At 42.7% G+C, this 24,089-nt stretch overlaps 2 protein-coding genes across 6 annotated transcripts in view; one reads left to right on the top strand and one right to left on the bottom strand.

Annotated features, from left to right (window-relative positions):
- Nucleotides 1-2,654: 2,654 nt before the first annotated feature.
- Nucleotides 2,655-22,452, bottom strand: DEPDC4 (DEP domain containing 4). Of its 2 annotated transcripts, XM_058673182.1 has the most exons (9): nucleotides 22,211-22,452; nucleotides 21,149-21,536; nucleotides 20,186-20,331; nucleotides 15,724-15,910; nucleotides 12,632-12,858; nucleotides 11,401-11,543; nucleotides 11,190-11,315; nucleotides 5,113-5,191; nucleotides 2,655-3,287 (listed from the first exon to the last, which is right to left on the bottom strand). In XM_058673182.1, exons 1-9 carry the CDS (start codon nucleotides 22,443-22,445, stop codon nucleotides 3,112-3,114), a joined length of 1,707 nt encoding a protein of 568 aa, XP_058529165.1. In that variant the 5' UTR covers nucleotides 22,446-22,452; the 3' UTR covers nucleotides 2,655-3,111. The 2 variants fall into 2 exon arrangements, with proteins under 2 accessions (XP_058529165.1, XP_058529166.1); XM_058673183.1 differs by lacking the exon at nucleotides 22,211-22,452 and having other exon boundaries at nucleotides 20,186-20,328; nucleotides 21,149-21,191.
- Nucleotides 22,453-22,458: 6 nt separating this feature from the next.
- The window catches only part of SCYL2 (SCY1 like pseudokinase 2), a 44,072-nt gene continuing 42,441 nt past the window's right edge, over nucleotides 22,459-24,089 (top strand). For 2 of the 4 annotated variants that reach the window (XM_058673181.1, XM_058673178.1), the window contains exon 1: nucleotides 22,500-22,694. The gene's annotated coding sequence lies outside the window, so the exon portion shown is untranslated. Of the gene's footprint in view, nucleotides 22,695-22,895; nucleotides 23,049-24,089 lie in introns of those variants that run through there. The other 2 variants (XM_058673179.1, XM_058673180.1) reach the window with 2 other exon arrangements.

Here is a 24,089-nt window from a genome sequence, read left to right as displayed (position 1 = left end):
GCTTTTAAAACTTTTATGTGATCCACAGTAAACAGATCTTTAAGGTGTTAAAGAACAGCTTTGTGATGTAAGGAAACACATACCCGACAGTGATTAAGTGCAGTGGAAACTCATCCAGCTGTCTTCTGTAACATAAAAGACATCAGCAGGGCAGATGACAGACAGCTTATAAAATCTGGAGAAAAGCTAAACCAACAGCCTTAGGGAGGATAAAAACCAGGGAAACTGCAGGAATCTTCTAGAGCCTTGCCCTCAAAACAGTGTTTGTATTTAACTTTGTTTTGTGCTCATGAGTCACCTAGCGGTCTGCATATACAGGGTCCCGAGGCTTTGGGCCATTGTCTGCTGCTGTCCCAGATCCTAGGCAGGTAGCTGGAGCTGAAGTGGAGCAGCGAGGACTTAAACTGGCACCCATATGGGATGCTGGCCCTGCTGGCAGAGGCTTATCCTGAACACACTACCCTCCAGTCCAGGTCTTTCTGTGCTTGTCATGTATGCTCAAATGCTTGGGTACCTGTCACCTACATGGGAGCCCTGCATTGCGTTCCAGGCTCCTGACTCAGGAAGCCTGGCCCAACCCTGGATATTGGGGACATTCGGAGAGTGAACCAGCAGACAGGATAACTCTATCTCTCTCAGTCTTTCCCCACTGCCATTGTGCTGTACTTTCAAAATAAGAACAATCATGATTGTCAGTTTCCAGAAATTATTTTAAATTGAGGACTAATATTTTAGAACAAAGACTATGTAACTAGTAATTTCATTCCTTATAAAAGCTGAATATATATTAAAATTACTGAAAATGTGCATGTATATTCTTATTGATCAGTCTCTTCCTGCCTCACAGCTCTGGTTCTGAGAATGTTCTCAAAATTCCTCTGTAGGCAGTGTTGGTGCCCACATTCCATGTCAGGGCTGCTCTGCTTCCAGTCCAGTTTCCGGCTGATTACCTGGGAAGCAGCAGATGACAGCACACTTGCTTGAATTCCTTCTACACATGCAGGAGCTCCAGCTGGAGTCACTGGCTCCTTGCTACAGCCTGGCCCAGCCTCGGCTGTTGTGACCTTTTGGCTAGCAAATCAGTGGATGGAAGATCTGTCTTCCGTCTGCCCCTAGTAGACGGCAGTGTGCTCAACTCCAGGCACAGCCTGAGCAAGTGGGAATTATCAGCCAGGAAGCAGGATGTGAGATGAGGGTTCTGTGATGGTTTGAATATACTCCCCAAATTTCATGTGCTAGAAACTGAATCCTTACTATCAGCACTGTGGTGCAGTGAGTGAAGTCACTGCCTGCAGTGGTAGCATCTCATATGGGTGCTGGTTCAAGTCCAGCTGTTCTGCTTCAAGCTGGCACCCTGCTGAAGTGCCTGGGAAAGTAGGGGTGGAGGGCTAAAGTACTTAGGCCCCTGCACCTAACCTCCTGGCTTCTGGCTTTGACCTAGCTCAGCCCTGGCTGCTGGGGCCATTTGGGGAGTGAACCAGCAGATGGAAAATCTCTTCTGCTCTGTTTTCAATAAATAAATAAATATGTATTGTTTTAGAAAAAGAAACAGTCTTCACCTCTGGAGGTGAATTATGTCTCTGAAGTTATCATGGGAGTGAGTCACTTAGTAGAACGAATGAGTTTCTGATAGAATAACAAACTTGGCCCCTTGCCCCACCTCTTGTGCTCTTGCTCATCTATCCTCTGCCATCAGAGGATGAAACAAAAACACCTTTGCCAAATGTGGGCCCCTTGACCTCGGCGTGCCTACTCTTTTGAACTGCAAGAAACAAATCTTAGTGGTTGCTGTTTGGTATTCTATGGATTTTGGGTATTCTGCAATAGCAGCACAGGGGACAGAGGATAGAAAATTATCAAGAGAAAACCTGAAGGGCAAGTTAGGATGATTCCAACTACACTGACCTCACAGGATTCTTGCTGAAAACATGCCTGGGTGCTCAGACACCACCTGGGGAGTGGCAGAGGAGGTGGAACTTGAACCGGGGCAGAGCAGGCTCAGGTCCCGAGGGTGGGGGTTCTGGCCTAAAATGAGATGTTCGAAGGACTTTGTCATATCTGAGACTGAATAGCTGAAATGTTAACAGCACACATCATATATATCACACAAATCTCATACATCATAAAATGTCTTAATTCTCATGACAAATTACTAAAATTTCTTAAAGGATGTTAAGCTCTTAAGGTATTGTGCTTGATTTTGTTTACATAGGGGAAGAATGCTTTGCATACAATAACTCTCCGAAGTATGTGGCTTGAAGTTGAAAGGTAATAAATACTCTTGGAAATTTAATTCATTAATTCTTCACTGACTCATAGATCATACAGCAGCAGCATTTTCTTCAAGAAAATTCTTGATTTTCATTTCTTCAGTGACAGTAGTCATTCAGTAGCATGTTATTTAACTTCATTGAGTTTTTAATTTCTTTTTTTCTTCCTGTGGTTGATTTTGTACTGTGGCTTTTCATTTAAGGGGATGTATAATGTAACTGTGTAATGGAGACTGTCATATCCAGATGTGAGGATACAATGCAGTATGCATCTCTACTTCCAAAGATGGACTCCCAATGAAACTGTTCACTGTATCTTGACCATAGGATGCTGAACTCTCTGCCATTATCCATGCCCGCAGTGACAGACATGACTGTGTATAAAGAACTATACTGTAGTAATAATATAGGGGAACTCAGTGGGGACTTGGGGAGGGGGTAAGAGAAATCCCAGGAGCCTATGGAACTGTATCATAAAAAAAAAATAATAATAAAGAAGTAATAAAATAAATTACAGCTGTTTAAGGGAATAATTTGAAAATTATATTAAGGAAGTATGTACTTTCTTCAGAGAGCTCATATGCCTTTCCTATGGGGAAAACTTTAAAGGAAATTAATATTAGGCACTAATAAGTGATTTCAGTAGCAAAATGATTAAGTGAATCAAGTGCACATGAAGACTGAGTTGATTCCTTTTTAAAACCTCCTTAACATATTTTAGACATGATTATACTTAAAATGCCTGGAAGCCATCTTTTCTTTGTTGTCTTAAGTATGGATGTTTGAAAAACTACCAGATTCGCACATATTCCCAAATGGTAGTTTCTTGTCCCAAAAAGTATCAATTCAAAGCTTCTGGGTGGTGTTTCTGAAATTCCTTAATTAGTTTCTTTTTTTGCTTCAAAGAGATGTTAGGGTTACTGTTAATCTCAAGGGCCAATTGATGAAGATATTGAATTGTCCTTCCCTTTTGATTTTCAAACTCCTTGTGTGTCATGGGTTGGCAAAATGTAAAATCTAAAGAAAAAAAGCATATAAGAATTAGAAAAGCAAGCTAAAAAAATAACTACAATACTAACAGCTACTTATACACACTTGTGTTAAGTTGAACTATAATTTTTCCAACATGTAAATAATGTTACTTGTATTTTCTTTGCTCCAAAGTAATAACCTCACATACATCATACATCGTCTCCAAAGTAATTCCAACAAGGAGCAGAAGCAAGAAACTACCCACCCCCAGTTCAAGAGGAATATACAAAGAATTTAGTTAGCATGGCTAATAAATTAGAGGCATGATCAAAACAGAAACAAAGAATTGGGGGATGCTGCCCCAGGGCTGCCTGCTGCTCTCTGAACCACCCTGGCCTGCAGTTGACAGTGCTTCCCCGGCCCATCTGTGGGTGAGGATACCTTCGCTGACACCTCAGCATCCATATACACGAAAGCAATTCTTAGAGTCAATATCTGAATTTCTGAAGCCCATAAATGTCAGACGTTTTGTTTTGTTTTACTCTATATTCACTATAACAGGCTTCAATTAAATATACCTGTCGTGATGCCTTGGCATTAAACTGCCTCCAAAAGTTTAAATGCCCATATTTATTCAGAATCAACACCTTACAACAGCTTACAGTGAGTGCTTGCTGTGTCCAAAGTTTCTGGTAGCTTTTCTCTTTAAATCTTCTGTATTCTAAGCTATAGATGTGCAAGTATTATTATCAGAGATTCCTTATTGATGAAGAAACCAAAGCTTGGGACATGTGGCTAGCAAGAGGTCAAGCAAGGATCCATATCCAGGGCTGTCCTGTCTCAGGGCCTGGGGTCTCCATCACTAGCAAGAGCGTTCAACTCACAACTCTCCTCTAGGGTCTGCATCAGCAGGACGCTGCAGGGAGCAGCTGGAACTGGGGATCAAATCTATGCATCCAGCATCTTACCTGCCAGGCTCAGCACCTGCCCTGTTAACCTTTCTTTCCTAGCTGGCCACGACATACAACCTCTCTAAGCTTCACTTAGCTGATAATAATGGTTTAAGTGGGATCATAATTGACTTGCACAGTAGATTATTGTGAAGAACAAATAATAAATCTATGTTAGTGTTCGGCATAGGGTCTGGCATTCAATAGGGCTCAGTATTAGTGTCAGTTAAAACTAAATAACTCAAGTATGTTTATTATAATCAATGTTACCTATCAGCATAGCATTTAATATATTGATATATCAACTACTTAATAACTGCACTATGAAGTAAATGATATCATTCTTGCTTTGTGGATGAGGAAACTGAGGCAGCAAAAGCTGATTTACCAGGCATTTTGGCCTTAGCATTCAGAGTTACAGCGTTGATGCTACTTAGTCTCCAATGTGACAACTCCAGAGGATTTGCATTAAAGATACTTTATAGTCTTAAAAGAAATTCTAAATTATGAAATCAGATCTGCTGCCACCAGATAAGGACCCTGGAGCCTAACAACTGGGGATTCCAGTCCCTTCTTTATAAAATGTGATCCTTCTACAATAGAAGGTGGCAGAGCCAAGAGAATGGGAAACAAGAAGATAACAGAGAATAAAGCAGGAAGCAATAGGGGATTGGTTGGAAGGGGCGGTGAGGACTGACAGCAGCAATGAGAAACATGGTGTGTAGCTTCATTGTCCCAAGGGAAGCCACAATGGGCTTCTAAGAACAAGAGAAGAATTTGCCCTGGGAATATTAAAAAATAACCTAAATGCTACCATAGTTAATGATGTCCTATACGTATTACACATTCACTTCTGGTATCTTTTCACCTCTCTCAACCATAGCAGTCAGGGGTCGGGAGGAGCAACTCCGAATTTGTACCTGATATGGCATCAGGATCCTCTCCATGCCGAAGCTTCTTAAGTTTCCTACTGATGAGATCCAGTAAGGTAACTGGGGTCTGCATAAAGAGAAGTAGTTTCAAATATGTGATGTGATTCTTTTTTCTTTTTCTACCTAGGAATTCAACATGAGGAAGAAAAAAACCTCCCTATTTTTGACCTATAAGCTAGAAGAAAAGTGTAAATTAGGAAGTGGGGCTGTGGTGGCTTTTAAAGTCCTGTGAATCATAAATTTGTATGTATTCTTAAAACTCTACTTTTGCATAGCAGCATATTCCCAAAAGCCCACTGGAAAATGCATGAGGAAACTATATATGAATTTAAAAAAATTTTGCACCACCATATCTTGTTATTGTTTTTTTCCCAAATTTTTCTAGAGGTTATAAGGGACGTCCCATTCATCATTTCACTACCGAAATGCTCCCAAACAGCCAGTGTTGGGGAGTGGCTGATGCTGGGAGCCAGCAGTGTTGACTAAGTCTCTCATAGGAGAAGCGTGAACTCAGTTCCCTGGGCCATCACCACTGCCCCCTAGGCGCACTGGCAGGAAACTGGAGTCAGGAGCTGAGCCAGGAATTAAACCTGTGCACTCAGATGTGTAATACCAGTGTCTCCACTGCTAGGCCAAATGCATGCTCCCTAAACTCACCTTGAATTCCATTCTCTACAAACCTTAACACTATTGTATATATTAGTTTTGAGACTACTTTAACAATTAGTGAAGTGTTCTCCTATGGTTATAAAAATATTTGAAGTTCCATGCTAGTATTCATAAATAATAGTATATTATGGTTCATATGTAATTGGCAGTTCTAAGATATAAGGACAACTTCCAAAAATTTTGTGGAAAATATGCATTATGTTTTTATTTTTCCATGAACGTTTTGGAGCTCCCTCATAGACTAAAGCATGATTCACTTAAATAATGTCTAAGTGCTCCTATTTCAATTGCGACTATGCTAAAGGCAATTACAGATTACAAAATACAAGGGCAGAGTTCCTGGAAAAAGAAAAAACAGAATTAAAACAGTTTAATTTCAGTGCAAAAAACTCAAGATACATGATTAGATTCTTCACACTACATATTTTCCAAGAACTTCTGGAAGTTCACTCAAATATCTGCAGAAACAGTTCCCCATCTCAAATTATACAGAGGGCACTCCAGGTCTGTCCAGGGCTGAAGATCACACCCAGGTGGCTCCTTCATCCGGGCTCCCAGGCAACCATCTGTCCTGCCAGTTTTCAGCCATGAAGTTGTCCCCACTAACTCATTCTGTCATTCAATAAAAAGTTAATGTGTCAGGTAATGTTCTAGACAAGGAATACACACGCAGCTGAAGTTTCTGTATTCAAGGAAGCTATATTCTTAGAGGAGAGAAAATCAGTTTTTCAAAACATCAACAAATACATATTTTCAGGTACTGATTTGAAGATTCATTTTTTTTTATTTGAAAAGCAGAAAGAGAAGAGGAGCACTTCCACCTGCTGCCTCACCCTCCAATGCCCACAACAGTCAAGGCTGGGCTAGACCAAAGCCAGAAGCCTGCAACTTCCTCTGGGTCCCTCACAAGAGTGTAGGGGCCCAAGGTCTTGGTTCATCTTTGGCTGTCTCCCCAGGTGTGTTAGCAGGGAGCTGGCTCAGAAGTGGAACAGCTGAGACTCAAACATCAATCATATGGGATTCCAGCATCTCCGTTAAAAACCCAACCTTCTGTGCTATAAGGCCAGCAGAGATGTGAACAGCTGGGAAGGAGCGAGCCCAGGAAAAACTGGGGAGAAAAACATCTCTGACAGATAGTCGGCAGCAGAGGTGAAGTCCTGGACTGGGAAAAGGTTGGTAAGGCTGAGAGCCCCTTTCAGCAACGCCCCTGCTCGGCCTCTCTGAAGCACCTCATCGCCTCACCTCTGCAGCAGTCAGCAGGGCCCTCTCTTCTCCTCTCCCTTTGTGGCCCAATGCAAAATCTGAACCAGTATGTTTCTTTACAATACTACCAGCTGTAATATATATATGAAAACAGAAAAATAAAAAGAAAATTCTTCTAATTTCTCTGCCACATGTAGAAAAATGCAAACCATTTACCCAGAGGAGGACAGAGTGTCAAAGAAAACATGGAAAGAGGTTGAAGGGGTAAGGAAGAAAAAGGGAGAGTAAATGTTCTTCACAAATTCCTGGTGGGAATCTGGGACACATCTTTGTAGGTAAACTTTTATAAGAATATTTTTTTTCTGTTGCAGACAAACATTTATTTGCAAAGGAACCAGGTCAGCAGGGAAGGGAGGCGGAAGGGGAAAGCACCTCCCGAGAGAAAGCCAGGAGGTGGGGTGCCTCTCAAAGGAGGGAGGGAGAGACCCCAAAGGTTTGCGGAAGGGTCTGGCGATTTTAAGCATTCCCTGATCCCTCCTTGTTGGGGGAGAACCTACAGGTAAGATGTTCCCCACTGGTGGTCTCTCAACCAGTTAGGAAATGGGTGGGCAATGCTTGTGCTGGCCACCTGATGGTGTGGCCAAGACTTCACAGGCCTGGATGGTCTCAGACCCTCCTCTTGGGATTCTTTATGGGGGTTGCCTCTGCGCCAATGGGGATATTCGCCTTGTCTCTCAAGTTTTTCCCTGGGCTGCATAATAATTGTTTCCAGCCTCACGAACCTTTTCCAGCACCTTCTCTCTAAGGAGGTCAGTGTGTTGTGTAACAGTAACATTACATACTTCCAAGCTAGGTCATACACAGATTGGAGTCGTTCAAAAATTTGTATATATTGATCAGAATTGCCAGTATAACTGCCCAAATTGAGACCATCCAGGCCTGCTGAGGTCTTGGCCACACCTTCAGGTGGCCAGCACAAGCACTGCCCATAACTGGTTAAGAGACCATCCACCAGTCTCTTACCTGTAGGTTGCCACCCAACAAGGAGGGGCCAGGGAATGCTTAAAATCGCAAGACCCTTCCTCACACCTTTGATGGCTCTCCCTCCCTCCTTTGAGAGACACCCCACTTCCCGGCTTTTCGGAGGTGCTTTCCCCTTCTCTCTCCCTTCCCTGCTCACCTGGTCCCTTAACAAATAAACTTCTGTCTGCAACAGATTCCCGGTCTTTTGTTTCAATAGTAAGCTGAGGAAAGAACCCATTGGGCTTTTCTGGTAATACAAATCATTTTTTAATTCCTTTAGTTTTCCAAGAAAGAAAAGGTGATCCTGGAAGATGGAGAAATATCTGGACATAGGGAATTTCTACCCACCTTCCCCAACTTCTACAATAATGGTCCAATTCTGAGACAGTATGGTACTTGAGATTCCCTGTGGAAGGCCAAGTTTTACCATTAGCAAGGGAGTATTTGGGCCAGGCCTTCACGCAGAAAAAGAATAAGTCCTTTGTGGTCACGGTTCAGGAGCCAAATAAGTCCCAATTTTTAAGGATACAACCAAGAGGAGTCTGGGAGGCCATTTGCAAATTCTGAGATCCCATTTAAACAACAAAGTATACAATGAACAGGCTAGAGAGAGACTTGCCCCCTTCTCCCTTGTCTAGCCTATGCCCGAAGTGTATGTCCGAGTTGGTCTGACCCCGTGTGAGGTCATTACAGGAGTGGCCCCGCTGTCTACCGGGACAGGATCCAGGATCCATGAGCATGGGGGCTACCACGATTACCCCTGCCTCACCCCAGCTGCCCCTGCCCCTTGTCTCATCCCCTGTGGAGGCTCTGGAACCCTTGGTAACCCTTTCTTCGCTGTGATCTTTTTCCCTGAAAAATCAAAGTGGCCTCTGGAGCTAAGGAAGATGATTGCTACTGCTTGGATTGTCCTCTCGGCCTGATCAAAATAAAAGCCGAAAAATTTGGGTGTGATCTTAACCTAGCTCAAAAGGAGCCAGGCAACTATGGGATCAAATTGTGGGAGTGTGCTCTGTAACAGGCTTGCTCAAAACAGAGAAGGCAAATTTCTTAATCATTCCCCTAGGTGATTAGGGAATTGCCCCCCTCCCAAATGAAGGCAGATAAGAATCACAATGGGGAAGTAAACAGAGCCAAGGAGGTGGTTAGGGATCAGGGCTCTGAAGGCCTAAACAGCCACCATTCCTAACACCACTGTCCTAATAATACAGTCCCTCTGGAGGTTAACTGTAGCTAGGCTGTGGCCTGGGGGCTCAGTGTTCCTGCAGAGCCGCAGGGTGCCAAGGGTCACTTCCACAGGTGCAGTCCCACCTGACGGAAGGCGTATGGACCTTGTGAAGTCTTCTCCCAGTTGAGTCAGGCCAAGTGGCTCCAGTCTAAGTCTCTTTTCATGCCCCATGTTGGACGTTGGACACCAGGGCAAATATGTTACCAGAAAAGCCCTGTGGGTTCTTACGTCAGCTTATTGTAGAAATAAAAAGCCTGCTGCAGACAGAAAAGTTTATTTGCAAAGGGACCAGGTGAGCAGAGAAGGGAGGTGTAAGGGGAAAGCACCTCCTGAGAGAAAGCCAGGAGGTGGGGTGCCTCTCAAAGGAGGGAGGGACGCCTATAAGATTTTGTTAAAAAGCAGCTGAATTGACCAGTTAAGTAATCTGAGCCATAGCCTCCGTTTATTATTTTCATGAAAAACTAGGTTGGAGAGTATGTAATTATGAAGTTACTAGTGATCTTTGAAAATATGCTCCACTTAAAAATTATAAATGGGGGAATCGCCTGTACTCTACACAGTGTTGAACTGAGGAGGAGCTGGCATGGTGGCACAGTGAGTTAAGCCACAGCTTGCAATGCTAGCATGTCATACTGGATGACTGATTTGAGCACTGGCTACGTCAGTCCAGCTCCCTGCTAATGTGCCTTAGGAAGGTAGCAGAGGATTGCTTGTTAGTCGAGCCCCTGCCACCCCTGTGGGGAGACCAGGATAGAGTTTCTGACTTCTGACAAGCTTGGTCCAGACCTGGCTGGCATAGGATTTTGGGCAATGGAACAGTGGGTAGAAGAAGTCTAACATTTTGCCTTTCAAACAAATCAGTATTTTAAAACATTGAATAACTGAGGAGATAACTTCAGCTACAGCTGACAGAACTACAATCAAATTTAAAGCAATGTTTCTCTATGACACAAGATAAAAACGTGGAATAATTCTTTTATAAAGGCTTTAGAGAAAGAACGGCACCAAAAGTTCTGATTCTAAACACAGCAGACATTAAGATGGTTTCTCTAAAGTGCTTCCAAATATATGAAGAGTCTAGCTGCAGTTTTCCTAAATCCAGTGCTGCCCCCCACTTCTCCTGCCTCCATATCTCTGGAAGGTTGTTCTTTCTGCATTCTACACTTGCCACATGATCATTTATTCCCAACACAAAGCCCGAGCTATCTTTATAAATGTCATTCAGTCTCTTCCACAGCAATGCTCAGAACCTGCCAACCATCCCTCAGTTTTAATTCAAGGAGAAGCAACCCTCCAATGGCCCAGAAAGGTCTCCCTGGGATTTGCATACCCCATGGCGGTGAGAACGTCACACACCTCTGCCCTTCTGTTCCCTGCTCCCTTTCTGTTCGTCATCCTCCAGTCACGACTCACCTGCAGAGCCTTGGTCCGGAGAACTGCCGCTTCCCACCTAACCCGTTGTCCCAGCCCCGCAGTGACTTCAACCTGGACCATTCTCTCTACCACCTGCAGCTCCTGCCTACCAGACTCCAGCACCCATTGAGTCTCTCTGACCTTCCCCCAACCCTTAAGGCATTCATCACTTCCTATCAAACTACAGGACTTGATAATTGATTGTCCTTATTGCCTGTCTTCCCCGGACAGAAGCTCCTCTAGGCCTTCTGTCTTTGTGTTTCATTCACAGATAGATTCCAATCAGCCACGACAGTAGCTGGCATGCAGTGCAGCATAAGAAACAAGCTGAATACTTTAATGCATATGCTTGCAAATACGGAAAGGTTTTGAAGTCAGCTTCCTTCTCTTTAGTGGATGTGGAGAAACGACATTCCTTTAAACTTTGATCATTACAGTTACTCAGTAAATTATTAAGTGGATGATTTGCCTTTTTGCTTGACATAAATAGCTCTGTAATAAATGTGTCCAGGCAAAATGCCAGTGGTACCTTGAAGAGCTCAGCATGAAAGTCCAGTAGAAAGCAGGTCAGTTGTTCTGCCCGGACTTTTAATAATGATCTGGTTTGCAGAACTGCTTTGGCAAGAGTTTTCATGACCACTGTTTTGTTATCACACTGAAAAAAGGAAGATTAACATAAGCTTGAATTATTTACAACACAAAAAAGTTTAAAAAAATTGTAAAGCTATAAGTGTTTTCACCTGTTTTTGCAACCTGTAGCCAGTGGGCTCTGATGCAACAGCCATAAAGGTAAGTAACCGACGTAACTCCTCCCTAACAGTGGGTGGCAGCAGTCTCAGGTAGAGCTGAAATGCTTCAAGTGCTTCTGCTCTCTTTTCGTTTTCTGCATGGCAATAACAAAGAAGGTGAAGAGACGATGGAGGGTAGGGTATCTAGTAGTTGGTTAAAATACTAGGACGTTGTATTTGGTTTGCAAGTTTTTTTTATTGCAATTCTTACTTGAAAATATTTCAAATACAAAGGGAATTATTGAATTCTATATAATATGAGGTGTGATTACAGCCACAATACCAAATAGTATGATGGTTTTATTTTTGGTTTAAAGATTTATTTTATCTGAAAGAGTTACAGAGAGAAAGGGAGACAGAGAGATCTTCCATCCATGGGTTTACTCTTCAAGTGGCATGACAGCCAGAACTGAAACTAGCGTCCATAAATGAAATTGGTATGGCAGGCAACAGCTTTACCCACTATGCCACAATGCTGGCCATGGTATCATGCTTTTAAGATGAGATCATCTGGCTACTTATGTGCTAAAAAGATGACATCATATTATTCAATTTTTGTTGTGCTGAAAGGTCACCAAATTAATAAAAGTTTAGCTTAGTGGCTAAATCTTTGCCTTGCACATGCTGGGATCCCATATGGGCGCCGGTTCATGTCCCAGTGGCCCCACTTTTCCTCTGGCTCCTTCCTTGTGGCCTTGGGACCCTTAACTGGTGTGGGAGACCTGGTAGAGACTCCTGGCTTCAGATTGGCTTGTCCATGGCAATGTAGCCACTTGGGGAGTAAATCAATGAATGGACAGATCTTGTTCTCTGTCTCTCCTCTTCCCTGTAAATCTGCCTTTCTAATAACAAGAAATAAATCTTAAAAATTATATATATATATATATATATATATATATAAAAAATAAGCTGGTGATTCCAGAGATCTCATGCCTCTAATCCTTGTGCTATACCAATATATGTTTCTCAGAAGATTCTGTGATATATTGTACCTTAGATTTCGGCCTTATACTATATAAAAAGTGTTGAAAATTTTTATGAACATGCATATTATGAAAAAACATATATGGATTTTAAAAATCTTATGTACCAAAATAAACTTCTTAAGAAACATTCTTTTTATAGGAAAGTCAGATTAACAGAGACAAGGAGAGACAGAGAAAGTTCACTAGTTCTTTCTTACCTAAAAGTTCAATAATTCCTAAATGAATATCAAAATAGTCGTCAGTTAATAGGCAACATCTCTCTTGACTGTAATATTTTACTATGACATCAAAGAGTAATTTCTTCTGAATATCCAATCTTGCCTCTTCATTTTCGTTTTGCATCAGCTGCTGACTAACTTTAACTATTAACTGGTCAGGGAAATACTCCAAGCATTCAACCGCTGCATTAAGCCAGTTATCAATCCTGGATGGGAAATGCAAAACAAATTAAATCATAGTTAATATTTTTATTTTAAAAAAAGCACTGTGTAATAAAATTGAAGGTTATCTTTAACCAAATCTAAAGAAAAAACTACTTTTTGAAGAGAACAAAGTCAGTGTGTTTTGCTGGAAGATGGAAAGAATGAGTAACGGGGTGACTCCCTTGCCCAACACCACTACACTCTTACGTACTCCACTTGCACGGATTTAAAATACTTTGGGTGACCTTGTTATTTATTTATAACTGTTGGTCTTTATAGGAGTCTATCTAAATCATTCCATTCCCTTAATAACCATTAACTCCCCTCTCTCCCTCTCCCAGTCATAATGAGATGATGTGGTTTTATTATTTTTTGAAAATAAGATATTAAATACTTTCACAGTCCAGAGGCTCTGCTTACCCCAAGGACACTGCTTCTTTTTCTGACATCTCTCCCTCCCTCCCTCCTTCCTCCGCTCCTCACATCTCCTCTTCTTCCTTCCTCCATCTCTTCCCTCCTTCCATTTTCCCCCGATGCATGAACCTTACATTTGACCTAAGGTGTGATTCTTATCTTCTAGATCCTAGTACTGTAAGGAAGAGACAAAAGGCAGGTTGTTAATGTGGACACAAAGGTCTCACCCATTTTCCCCTGATCCTGGATCCTTCCTACCCTAATCAACTAGGTAAACGTCAAAAATACAATTTTTTAAGTTCTATTTTAATTATTGAAATATTTCATTAGAACTAATTGCCAAATAATTAGTCATTGGTTGTAGATAAGAAGCTTTACCATGTCTGTGGAAGGAATCCTGTGGGTGCGTGGCAGTTATTCAGGGGACCTCTGCCAGTTGCTATGGAGAACAGCTGTAGGGAGGGTTGGGGTCAAGCAGGGCAGAGAGAGGAAATTCTCCTTTCAGTCTAAATTAGCCACTAATACAAAGCAAGGGGGCGGGAAAGCAAGGGAAGTCGGGAAAAGGGAGAAAAAGCCAAAATTATGTTTTACTTTATATGCGAATGATGGTGTATTAGGGAAAAAAATCCTTGTATGAAATGACAGGAAAATCTTGGACATGAAACCTGGTTTTACAGAAGAAAGAAATATAAAGCGTATTTTGTGTCTTTAAAAAAAAAAAAAAAGGCAGGTTGTTTTTCTCTTGCAACTCCTAATGGCAGGCTGGTTGCTATTCGTTTTCTGCAGCAGCATCTGAAAAAAAACCTCTGTTCCTTTTCTGAGGGTCTTGAAGCAAGTGCAGGGAAGACTTGGCCCTTTGTGGGGAGTTCTTGGCCTACTGTGGAAAAGGGGAACTTGCCTTGTGTAAACAGAACCACATGTGACAAGCCATGTGGGCCCACAAGACTATGATCACTCAAGTCTTTCGGGATCTGGAGTCTCCGGGTCCTCAGCCTGGGAGTCTGCTGTTCTTTCCTATTTTGGGCCCACAGGGGGAGAAAGCGTACACTAGTTCTCTCTGCTGGCACCTAACAGAACTCAACATCTTACAAGAAGCTGCTTTATTTAAGAGTGACAAATATCTTGGCATTTGAAATCAAAGAGAAGGAAACCCTTTCTATGGAACTTATCGATAAGAATTTTCTGAGGGCCCGTTACAGTAGCCTAGTGGCTAAAGTCCTCACCTTGCATGTGCCAGCAACCCATACAGGTGCTAGTCTGTATTCCAGCTGCTCCACTTCCCATCTAGCTTCCTGATTGTGGCCTGGGAAAACAGTAGAAGGTGGCCCAAAGCCTCGGGACCCTGTACCTGCATGGGAGACTTGGAAGAAGCTCCTGGCTCCTGGTTTTGGAACAGCTCAGCCCATCCGTTACAGTACCTTGGGGAGTGAATCAGCAGATGGAAGATATTTCTCTCTGCATCTCTTTCTCCTGAGGAACCTCAGTGTTTTCTGCTTTTGTGGTTTCTGCCTTGGCTTGCTTGGCTGGGGGGGCTGTCTGTGTGAACTCCAGCACTGACAGCCTATGTGACTCTTGGCAGGTCAGGCAGGCAGAGCATTCCTTAGGAAGGAGCCCCTGGTGTGCTTTTTAGATAAGACTTGCTCACTACCCCACAGTCCACCAGTTTGTACTATTTGAAAGTTGCTTGCTTCAAACCTACCAATGGAAGCTTGCCAATTTGTTCTTTTTAAAAGTTAACAGTTAAACTGACCAATCACGACTGTGAAATTGTGTGGAATTGGCCTAAAGTGTATAAAAACCCTGTGCTGTCCAGCCTCGGGGCTGCTGCTCTGCCCCGGTCCCGTGGAGAGAGGCGGCTAGGAGCCTAGGCTGGTCTTCACAGACCGCCCTACGCGTTTGCATGAACTTCAGATTCCTGAAGATTTCTGGGGAGCTCAAAATCTGGGTGCTACGCTCTCTCTGTAAATCTGCCTTTCCAATAAAAATAAATAAATCTTAAAAAAAATTATTCCCTGAATCTCTCATCCAGAAATGAAGCTTATTTTATGACAGGGCTTATTTCCTTGGAGTAAAGTTTTTTTTTTTTCTCTCATGTATCTCTCCCCACCAGACTATAGATTCATTTATAGCATGAATAGATAAATCCGTACAAATTGTGATTATTATATTATTTTAGGGTCATAAAATGGAAATGATGCAAATCCGCCTGCTGCAGGAAAGACAACTGCCACGTAAATGAATCCACATGAATGAAACCAATTTCCAATGATCTTGTAGATCACAACCAATGAGTCTGCGAGATCAAATTAAAATTCACAGTGATTCAGTTGTAAAAGAGATGGTATCAGCTTACAATATGTACATATTCTCATGTCTTAAAGTAAAACATCAAGAGCAAATATATGAAAACGTTCTTCAATTGTAAATTGTTTAACAGCTAGAGGGTCACTTACTCTGTTAGACACAGGCTTGGAATCAGCTCTCTGTCCAGGCAAGTGTTCGAGATAACAAGGTCTTCCTCTTTACTTAACCCGAGACTGTGTGTCTTAGCTGGAGGTTTTAAAACATTTTCCAAGAACGGAAGATGAATCAGCTGCAGAATACATAAGAGTGTCTGTTGTCTCCAGATATCTTCCACAGCTTAGAAAGACGAAGTTAAACACTGATCATACACATACATATTCAGCAATGCTAGAAAATTCTTTCACTTCTAAATACAAAATCAAATCTACTTTAATAGCACTAGAATGGATTAATTGAATGATAGGATCATTTACATTTGCTATGTTGCAATTTTTCTCTCCAAGATTCACCATTAAATATACATCAGAGTTAAGAGTAATGCTGATTTGATTTTCTGGTTATCTTGATTTAAAAATGCTGTCAGCTAGATTTTAAAGTCAATCTTAAGTTAGTTCCAAATACAAAAAGCTACTAATCACACAAGTTATTTTACACAGCTGACAGACTATGAAAGTATTAAGACAACTCTTTCCATTCAAAGCAACACAGAGAACTAATATTATTTTTAAAATCAAATACAGCATTAGGTAAATTCTTAACTTGCGCCTCTGAGCATTTCTGTCGTTAGTTAAGTTCTGTGTCACTCTAACCATCAGATTAAGGTCCATGTTTTCTCTTTTAATTAAAACAATTAACAGAAGCAAAAGTTTAGTAAATCTTGCAGCGGTCTTAATTCAGTACCCTAAGTTTGGCCCACTGTCAGAATTTGCTTGGTTTTAAGATAACTTCGATGGTTTTTGTTTGTCTAATTTTTACTCATTATTTGAAAGGGAGAGAGGCAGAGACATCTTTCATGTACTAATTCATTCTCCAGATGCCTGCAGCAGCCCTGGCTGGGCCATGCTGAAGCTAGGAACCCCGAACTCAGTGCATGCTTCCCCATCATTAGAATATGCATTACCTGGAAGTGGAGGAGCCAGGATTTGAAACAGACACTTTGATATGAGATATAATGATGCAACTGGTATTCTAACAATGGAACCAAATTCTTAACCCAGCTATAAATTACTCTGAAGAACCAACTTGTATAAAAAGGGGGGCAATTTCATGTAAAATTCTGGGTTTCAACTTACTATTCAAAAAAAATCATACATTTTCTTCTGCCTGGCCCAGCCCCAGCAGTCATTTAGGGAGTAACCTAACAAGCGGTATATACATACATACATACGTATATACATGTGTATATATATACATATGTGTGTGTGTGTGTGTGTCACTGCCCCCTCTGTAACTCCACCTTTTAAATCAATCGATCAATCAATCTTATTTAAAAAGAGAATGACTTTAGCTTTGTTAACATCACCATAAGAAGTTAAATGAGAATAGGAGAAATAGCTTAAATTCTTTGGAAAATTATTAGGAAAAATTATCTCCCATGTGTCCTTTCTTAGGAAACTGTCAGAAAATGCGTACCATAGAAATGAAGTATAAACAAGAAACATGAAAATACTGAAGAGAGGGCCCAGCAGCGTGGCCTAGCGGCTAAAGTCCTCGCCTTGAAAGCCCCGGGATCCCATATGGGCGCCGGTTCTAATTCCGGCGGCCCCACTTCCCATCCAGCTCCCTGCTTGTGGCCTGGGAAAGCAGTCGAGGACAGCCCAATGCATTGGGACCCTGTACCCGCGTGGGAGACCCGGAAGAGGTTCTGGGTTCCCAGCTTCGGATCAGCGCGCATCGGCCCGTTGCGGCTCACTTGGGGAATGAATCATCGGACGGAAGATCTTCCTCTCTGTCTCTCCTCCTCTGTGTATATCTGGCTTAATAAAGTGAATAAATCTTTAAAAAAAAATTAAAAAAAAAAAAAAAGAAAATACTGAAGAGAGGAAATAGGAGATCTGATAAAAGACAGGCAAAAGGTAATTCCCACATTGATGGGAAGAGAGGTTGCGGTGTGACAAGATTGCAGCAAGCACAGAAAGCAACCAGAGATCTCAGAGAAAGGATTTCCACAGAAGGTGATGTTGATAAGCCACCTGATGCATCTGAATATCCCAAGAGGTGATTTAGATAAATGGCAGAGAGTTTGAAATTGCAAATGTGTTCAAACGTAAAAAAGCTAAGCCAAGCAACAAGTAGAAATATACTTTCTCTAGGAAAACAAAACATTGTAAGGGCAAGGGAATTGCAGTTCACTATTTAGCTCAGCTCTGAACAACATTTTAAAAAAATATTTACATTACTTCTTTTAAAAAAAGGATTTATTTGTTTTTATTGGAAATGCAAATTTAGGAAGAGAGACAAAGATCCACTGGTTCACTCCCCAAGTGGCCACAATGGCTGGAGCTGAGCAGATCCAAAGCCAGGAGCCAGGAGCTTCTTCCAGGTCTCCCATGTGGGCTCAGGGTCCCAAGGCTTTGAGTCGTCCTCTACTGCTTTTCCAGGCCATAATCAGCGAGGTGGAGCAGCCAGGACAAGAACTGGCACCCATACGGGATCCTGGGGCTTCGGGGTGAATGGTCAGCTAACTGAGCCATAGGTTCAGGCCTCATCATTACCTTCCTTTTAACCAGATTAATAATCATGGCCAGATATCCACATAATAGTCAGCACATGCCTTCCTTAGTTCATGTGGCATTTATGATATGGTCACATAGTACTTCAAAACATCAATTCTCGTAATTGCCCTAATAACTTCATACTGGAGTACGTCAGCATACAGCCTGCATGCGCATGTTACCTTTGAATAGACGCTTTGGCCAAAATCATGTAAACGTAGCTTATCCCCCTCATTAGGGTAATCTATTTCTATTTGAAGGATGAAATTTTCGTAAGATAGAAATAAGGAAGGAAAGAGGCCCAAACCCCTCTGTGGAAAGTAGATGTGCCAGAAGTTGCAAAATCATAAAGTAGCAATGCAAACATCCCACTTAGAGACATGCGTTGTAATGGCTGTCTGGGGAAATGAGGGAGAGATCAGTGGGGAGCAGATATTAAAAAATAACAACTTGTAGAGTCATTTGAATGCTTTATAATATATGCGTGCACAGTAAAGGTAAAAATAAAAATGTTTAAAGGAACAGGTTTCGCTTCATAATTAAGTTCTCTATATCCCAGGCTCAGCCCAATGACTCAACTGGTTAATCCTCCTCTTTTAAGTGCCAGGATCCCATATGGGTGCTGGTTCATGTCCAGGCTGCTTCATTTCCCATGCAGCTCCCTGATTAAGGTCTGGGAAAGCAACAGAGGATGACCCTAAGCCAATACAGACTGTAGCACCTCCAATTAGTTGGGTCATGGTCAGGATAAATGATACACTAGTATTAGATCCACGCTGCTACACCCGCCTTGTCTGATGTAACTGCTCCGTAGAGGGAAGCTCTTCTAGAGAAGCTGAGAGTCAGTAACACACACATCACTTTCATTACATCTATAGTCAGTTCCTGGAAACAGTACCAGTGTCTGTGGTTGCCAGGGTAAGGAAGGAATGAGGGAAGCTCCAAGGATTTTCAAGGCAGTGAAACTCTTCTCTAAGACTGAGTAATGGATACATTTCAATGTTTCATCATGCATTGTTCCAAACAATACACATTGTTCCAAATGCACAACACCCAGATGGTGTCCTAAGGCTGACTACTGGCTCTGGCTAGTGATGATGTGTCAAAGCAGGTTTGGTAATAATACCAGAAAGTACTTCAAGATTGTAGAAAAACACAGACTTAAAAGATAAGCTGACTTGGGCCTGGCGCGATAGCGTAGTGGTTAAAAGTCCTTGCCTTGCAAGTGCCGGAATCTCATATGGGCGCTGGTTCTAATCCCAGCGGCCCTGCTTCCCATCCAGCTCCCTGCTTGGGGCCTGGGAAAGCAGTTGAGGATGGCCCAAAGCCTTGGGACCCTGCACCCGCATGGGAGACACGGAAAAGCTCCGGTCTCCTGGCTTTGGACTGGCTCAGCTCCAGCCGTTGCGGCCACTTGGGGAGTGAACCATCGGACGGAAGATCTTTCTCTCTGTCTCTCCTCTCTGTCTATCTGCCTTTCCAATAAAAATTTTTTTAAAAAAAAAAAAAAAAGATAAGCTGACTTTAGTGCAGAAAATATGAAGTCCATCCCTAGCGTTTTCATACATATTTTTCATGAACAGAATTCTGGAAGACCCTTCATATGCATGGTTTTATATATATATGAATATATTAACATATTAATATATATTTGCCCAAAAGCACACAGACATATCAGTTCCCATAAATGTTCTGAAGGATCCCTGTGGATACCACTCTGGTGTAGGATTTTGATAACTGGAGAGGGTTTGAACAAGTGGGTGGGGATCTACTGAGAACTTGGTGCTTCCCACTTCATTGCTGTGAACCCAGTATTTGCTTTAAAAACATCTACTTAAAAAAAAAAGTCAGTTCTTCATTACAAAGTTCTCAAAACAATAATGCAAACTGAAATTACCTTCTTTGGAAAGCTGGAGAACAGGCTCATTAATTAGGATACGAGGTAAGTATAGATCCCCACTCACTGTATGAATAAGTTCCTCAATTCTTTCCTCACAGAGCTCACGTGCTAGAGGATTTGAAATCATTTCATCTTCTGGTCTGCTAAAAAATAATATGTAAACGTTTTCATTAAGAACAAGTCTAAAATTTCAAGTATGCAATTTAATTTGTTTATTAAAATTTATTTATACATTGCTTATTTCCAAAAAGGATTTTTGACACCTTACAATAAAAGATAATAAGAAATCAAACAGAATAAAACATAAAGAAGACAAACGAGGATTCTAAATAAATACAAATTCTAAAGTTCACATTACTGTGATCGAATAGAAAAGTTTTCTTGCATTTCCACAGACTCCTGATTTTTTTTTTTAAGATGTAATTCATTTATTTAAAATGCAAAGTTACAAAGAGAAGAAGAGAAATTGAGAAAGAGGTCTTCCATCTGCTGGTTCAACAGCCAGAGCTGGGCCGGGCCCAGACCAGGAGTCAGGGATTCCTGCCCTGTCTGCCACGTAGGTGCAGGAGATTTAGGGTCTTATGCCATTTCCTGCTGTTTTCTCAGACATACTAGCTGGGAGCTGGATTGGAAGTAGAGCAGCTGGGACTTGGAACCAGCAGGTCAAAGATTAAGCAGCTATGCCACAACATTGACCTGAATTTCTGGCTTTAATTACATTAGCTAAGTCATTTTTCAAAATTAGAAAGCATATCAATTTTTCAGAGGACATATAAATTCTGAAAAATTTATATGATGATGTCCTCCATAACAGACTTAGAGTAAATATAAAAGTTGATTATTTTTTAAAAAATTGCTTTCTGAAAAAACCTGACAGAACAATATTCACATCTGGGTCAACGAATATAGTCTTTGCACAGTCTAAACTCAACATTTTGTAGCACCTCGGTTAATACAAACCTGGAAAGATTCTTTGCTTTCATGTCATCCATCAGCCCATGCGCAGCATAAGATGATTTATTGCCTAGAAACCTGTAGAGACTGCTGTTGGAATCGTCAAATTGCAGTTCCCTTTCGTTTTTGAACAGCTTCAATCCTACCGGTTCAAACACTTTATGAGTCATTAGAAGTTGGCAAAGATGAACTCCTTTAAGACGAGAGATGTCACTGCTACTTAGGCACACGTTCTGCATAAGGTGACTTAATACTACATCAACAGCATCAGAACCGGTGAAGCAGTCTTTGTATGTTCGTAAACGATGCCTCCTCCTTTTTATTTCCACCTGGGTCTGAAGAGAGTGAATAATACCATCCCATAGCTGAGTAGCTTGAAAAGGACCAGAACAACCTGGAAAAAATATAAATGAATATTCCTAATTATACTGCTAATAAATATTAGCATCGTATGCGATGCTAGTACCTGAAGGTGGAGGATTAGCCAATTGAGCCATCGTGCCAACCCCTGAATATTTTCGTTTTTAAAAATTAGTTACAGTAAAGATTTTTTATTGATATAATTCGCATACCATAAATCTCACCATTAAATTCTGTATTCTCAGTGCCTTCACTGAGAATTCTAGAACATTTCACTCAAAAAAAAAAAAAAAAACACCCACTAAAGATAGTAGTCGCTTTCCTTCCCCATCCCAGTAAGGTTTTAATATGTACCAATTATAAGGGAAAAGTGGAATACCTAGAATGCTGTTTCTATATATTTTGGGGCTTGGAAGCCAAGAATTTAATGTCTCCTCCCTGGGCAATACCTGTATATGCGATTTTACATGATTGTTTGGTATTTATGACAAAGTGACAAAAAAATATTTTAAAAATCCTTTTGTAATAGAAGCTGCGCTTTCCCGGACTTTACCAGGGCACTCTAACAGGAGTCCGCGCCCGCAGCCAGGGACCCGGCAGAGCAGGAGGCGCGGGAAGCGGACGTGGTTCTGCCACCCGGAGGGGCAGAGTCCAGACCGACCGCCGCGTCCCTCCCAGAATCCTAGCCTAGCATACAGGCAGGGCTACCTGTCCTCCTTTTCCGGCAGAAGCCACCTGCAGGGACCCCGGAACGCCGACCACTCCGGCCTGGGCCCGCCAGCTCGTTCTGGCTGCCCAGGTGACGGAACCGAGGAGTCAAAAGAAGCGCCATCAGCTTCCGCGCAGGTTCCTCCCCGAGCTCCTTGTCCCGCCTCCACCTGACTGAGGGGGCGGGGAGAGAGCCCGGCACCGCCCCTTCCGAGGCCACCGGAAGTGACGTCATGCCAGGTCTGCAGGTCTGTGTGCCTTCTTCCCCCTCCCTTACTCTTGCTCCCCAGTCCCTCTCCTCCCCTCCCCCCTTCCTCCTCCTGCTCCAGCCTCGGCGGCCGCGGGGGTGACCGATGCTATGGAGTAAACCGGTGACCGCGGCCAGGCGCGGAGGTCGAGCAGGGACAGGCAGGTGGCTTTTCTGGGGGCGGGGGTGGGGGTGAGCGATCCCCAGCACCGCCCCTCCCAGGAGGAGAGGAGAAAGGTGAGTGACCACTGGCTTGGGGCAGCCTGGCTCCAGGGGCCGCGCTCTCCCTGGCTCTCCAGGCTGGCGAGGAGGGTGCCAGGGAAGGACCCGCGCCTGGGGTGGGCCTTGTGGGGGTCCCCGGGGCCGCCCCCTGTTGCCTGGCGACGACGTGGCGGCGGAGGGCCGGCCGGGCCGCGCGAAGCCTGGCAGGGTTGGGTGGGGGGCGACGGCCAGCCCTGGAGAGTGGATCCTACAGGACCGAGGTCCCCTGGAAGAGGGCTGCAGGCGAAGGGAGACCCGAGACCGGCCTCGTCTGTAGGAGGGAGAGGCCCCCACGAGGGCTCCGGAGCTCGGGTTTCCTGAGCGATCTTGGTCAGCCTTTTGGGAAACAGACGCTACCTTGGGACTGGGGGAGACGCCTCCCCCCAGTCTGAGATCTAACCCTGGTCACTTGGGTCTCCAAGCCCAGCCTCTAGCTCTGACAGTGTTCACAGTTCTAGAAGGGAAGGTTATTGTGTGTGCGAGGTGGGTGGGGCAGGTGTTTTGTTAAGACCCTAAAGCACCTTGGTGGCTCCTGCCCTCTTGTTGTCTGGAAATGAGGGAGACAGAAAGGGTGGAGGAAGCTTTGGAGCTATAGAGCTCCGGGAAACTTCTTGGGATCCAACACCTAGGAACATTGTTTGAGGAGACCCCATCTCTGTCAGTCTCTGTCAGCGCGAGGCCAGTAGTGAAAGTTGCCAGTTAGGATTTTGTAGATCTAATTCAGACATAATTTTGCTCGGTGATGCTTTAAAAAATATTGGATTCCATACATTAAGAGGTTTTCTAAGTGGCATGTCTGCATTCTGGAGATCAGTAGTTCAATGAAAATGTTCCAGGCTGGTGTGCGGTTGTAAAACCAGGGGCCTTTCTGGTGATGACTTTAAAGACAAGGCCTTGCAGACATTATTTGATTTTCTCTCTCTCTTTTTTTTTTTTGGATTGGCTTCCTGTCATTCTTTTGTGTAAATATTCTTCAAAAAGTTCATGACTTATGTAAAAACTAATTCTTGAATCAACATCAAAGTCTCGTACTGTAGCGTTTGCTTTTGGGGGGTTTTCTGAAGGAAAGAAACCTAATGGAAGATAAGGAGATTAGGGCTTTTATCCTATTGAGACCTTTTTTCAAACAAATAAAGAAACCTATTGCTTTGTCTCTTGGATCCATACACAGGCAAGTAAATATGAGCACATTGTATTTTCATACAATAGGATATTTTTGGACAAATTAACCCTATAATTGTGAATTACTACTCATTCTAATGTACTTGAAATCCTTTGTCCTCTCACCACTCAGGGAAAAAATAAAAACCAAAAAAACTGGTCCTTTGTGTTTTTTCACTTGCAGTAGCATCACCATCCATTTCTTTCTGT

The sequence above is a fragment of the Ochotona princeps genome, chromosome 15 (genome assembly GCF_030435755.1).
Source record: "Ochotona princeps isolate mOchPri1 chromosome 15, mOchPri1.hap1, whole genome shotgun sequence".
Taxonomy (NCBI): Eukaryota; Metazoa; Chordata; class Mammalia; order Lagomorpha; family Ochotonidae; genus Ochotona; species Ochotona princeps.
This window is presented reverse-complemented; position numbering and strand designations above follow the sequence as displayed.

What these genes read in the sequence shown, in the direction of transcription:
- DEPDC4 (XM_058673182.1), bottom strand. Translation starts at nt 22,445, where the DNA reads ATGACGTCACTTCCGGTGGCCTCGGAAGGGGCGGTGCCGGGCTCTCTC. An exon ending in TTCATGCTGAGCTCTTCAAG is followed by an intron (nt 5,192 to 11,189) that starts GTACCACTGGCA and finishes CTCTTTATGCAG; the next exon opens with ACCCCAGTTACCTTACTGGA. An exon ending in GGATCCTGATGCCATATCAG is followed by an intron (nt 3,288 to 5,112) that starts GTACAAATTCGG and finishes TTTTTTCTTTAG; the next exon opens with ATTTTACATTTTGCCAACCC.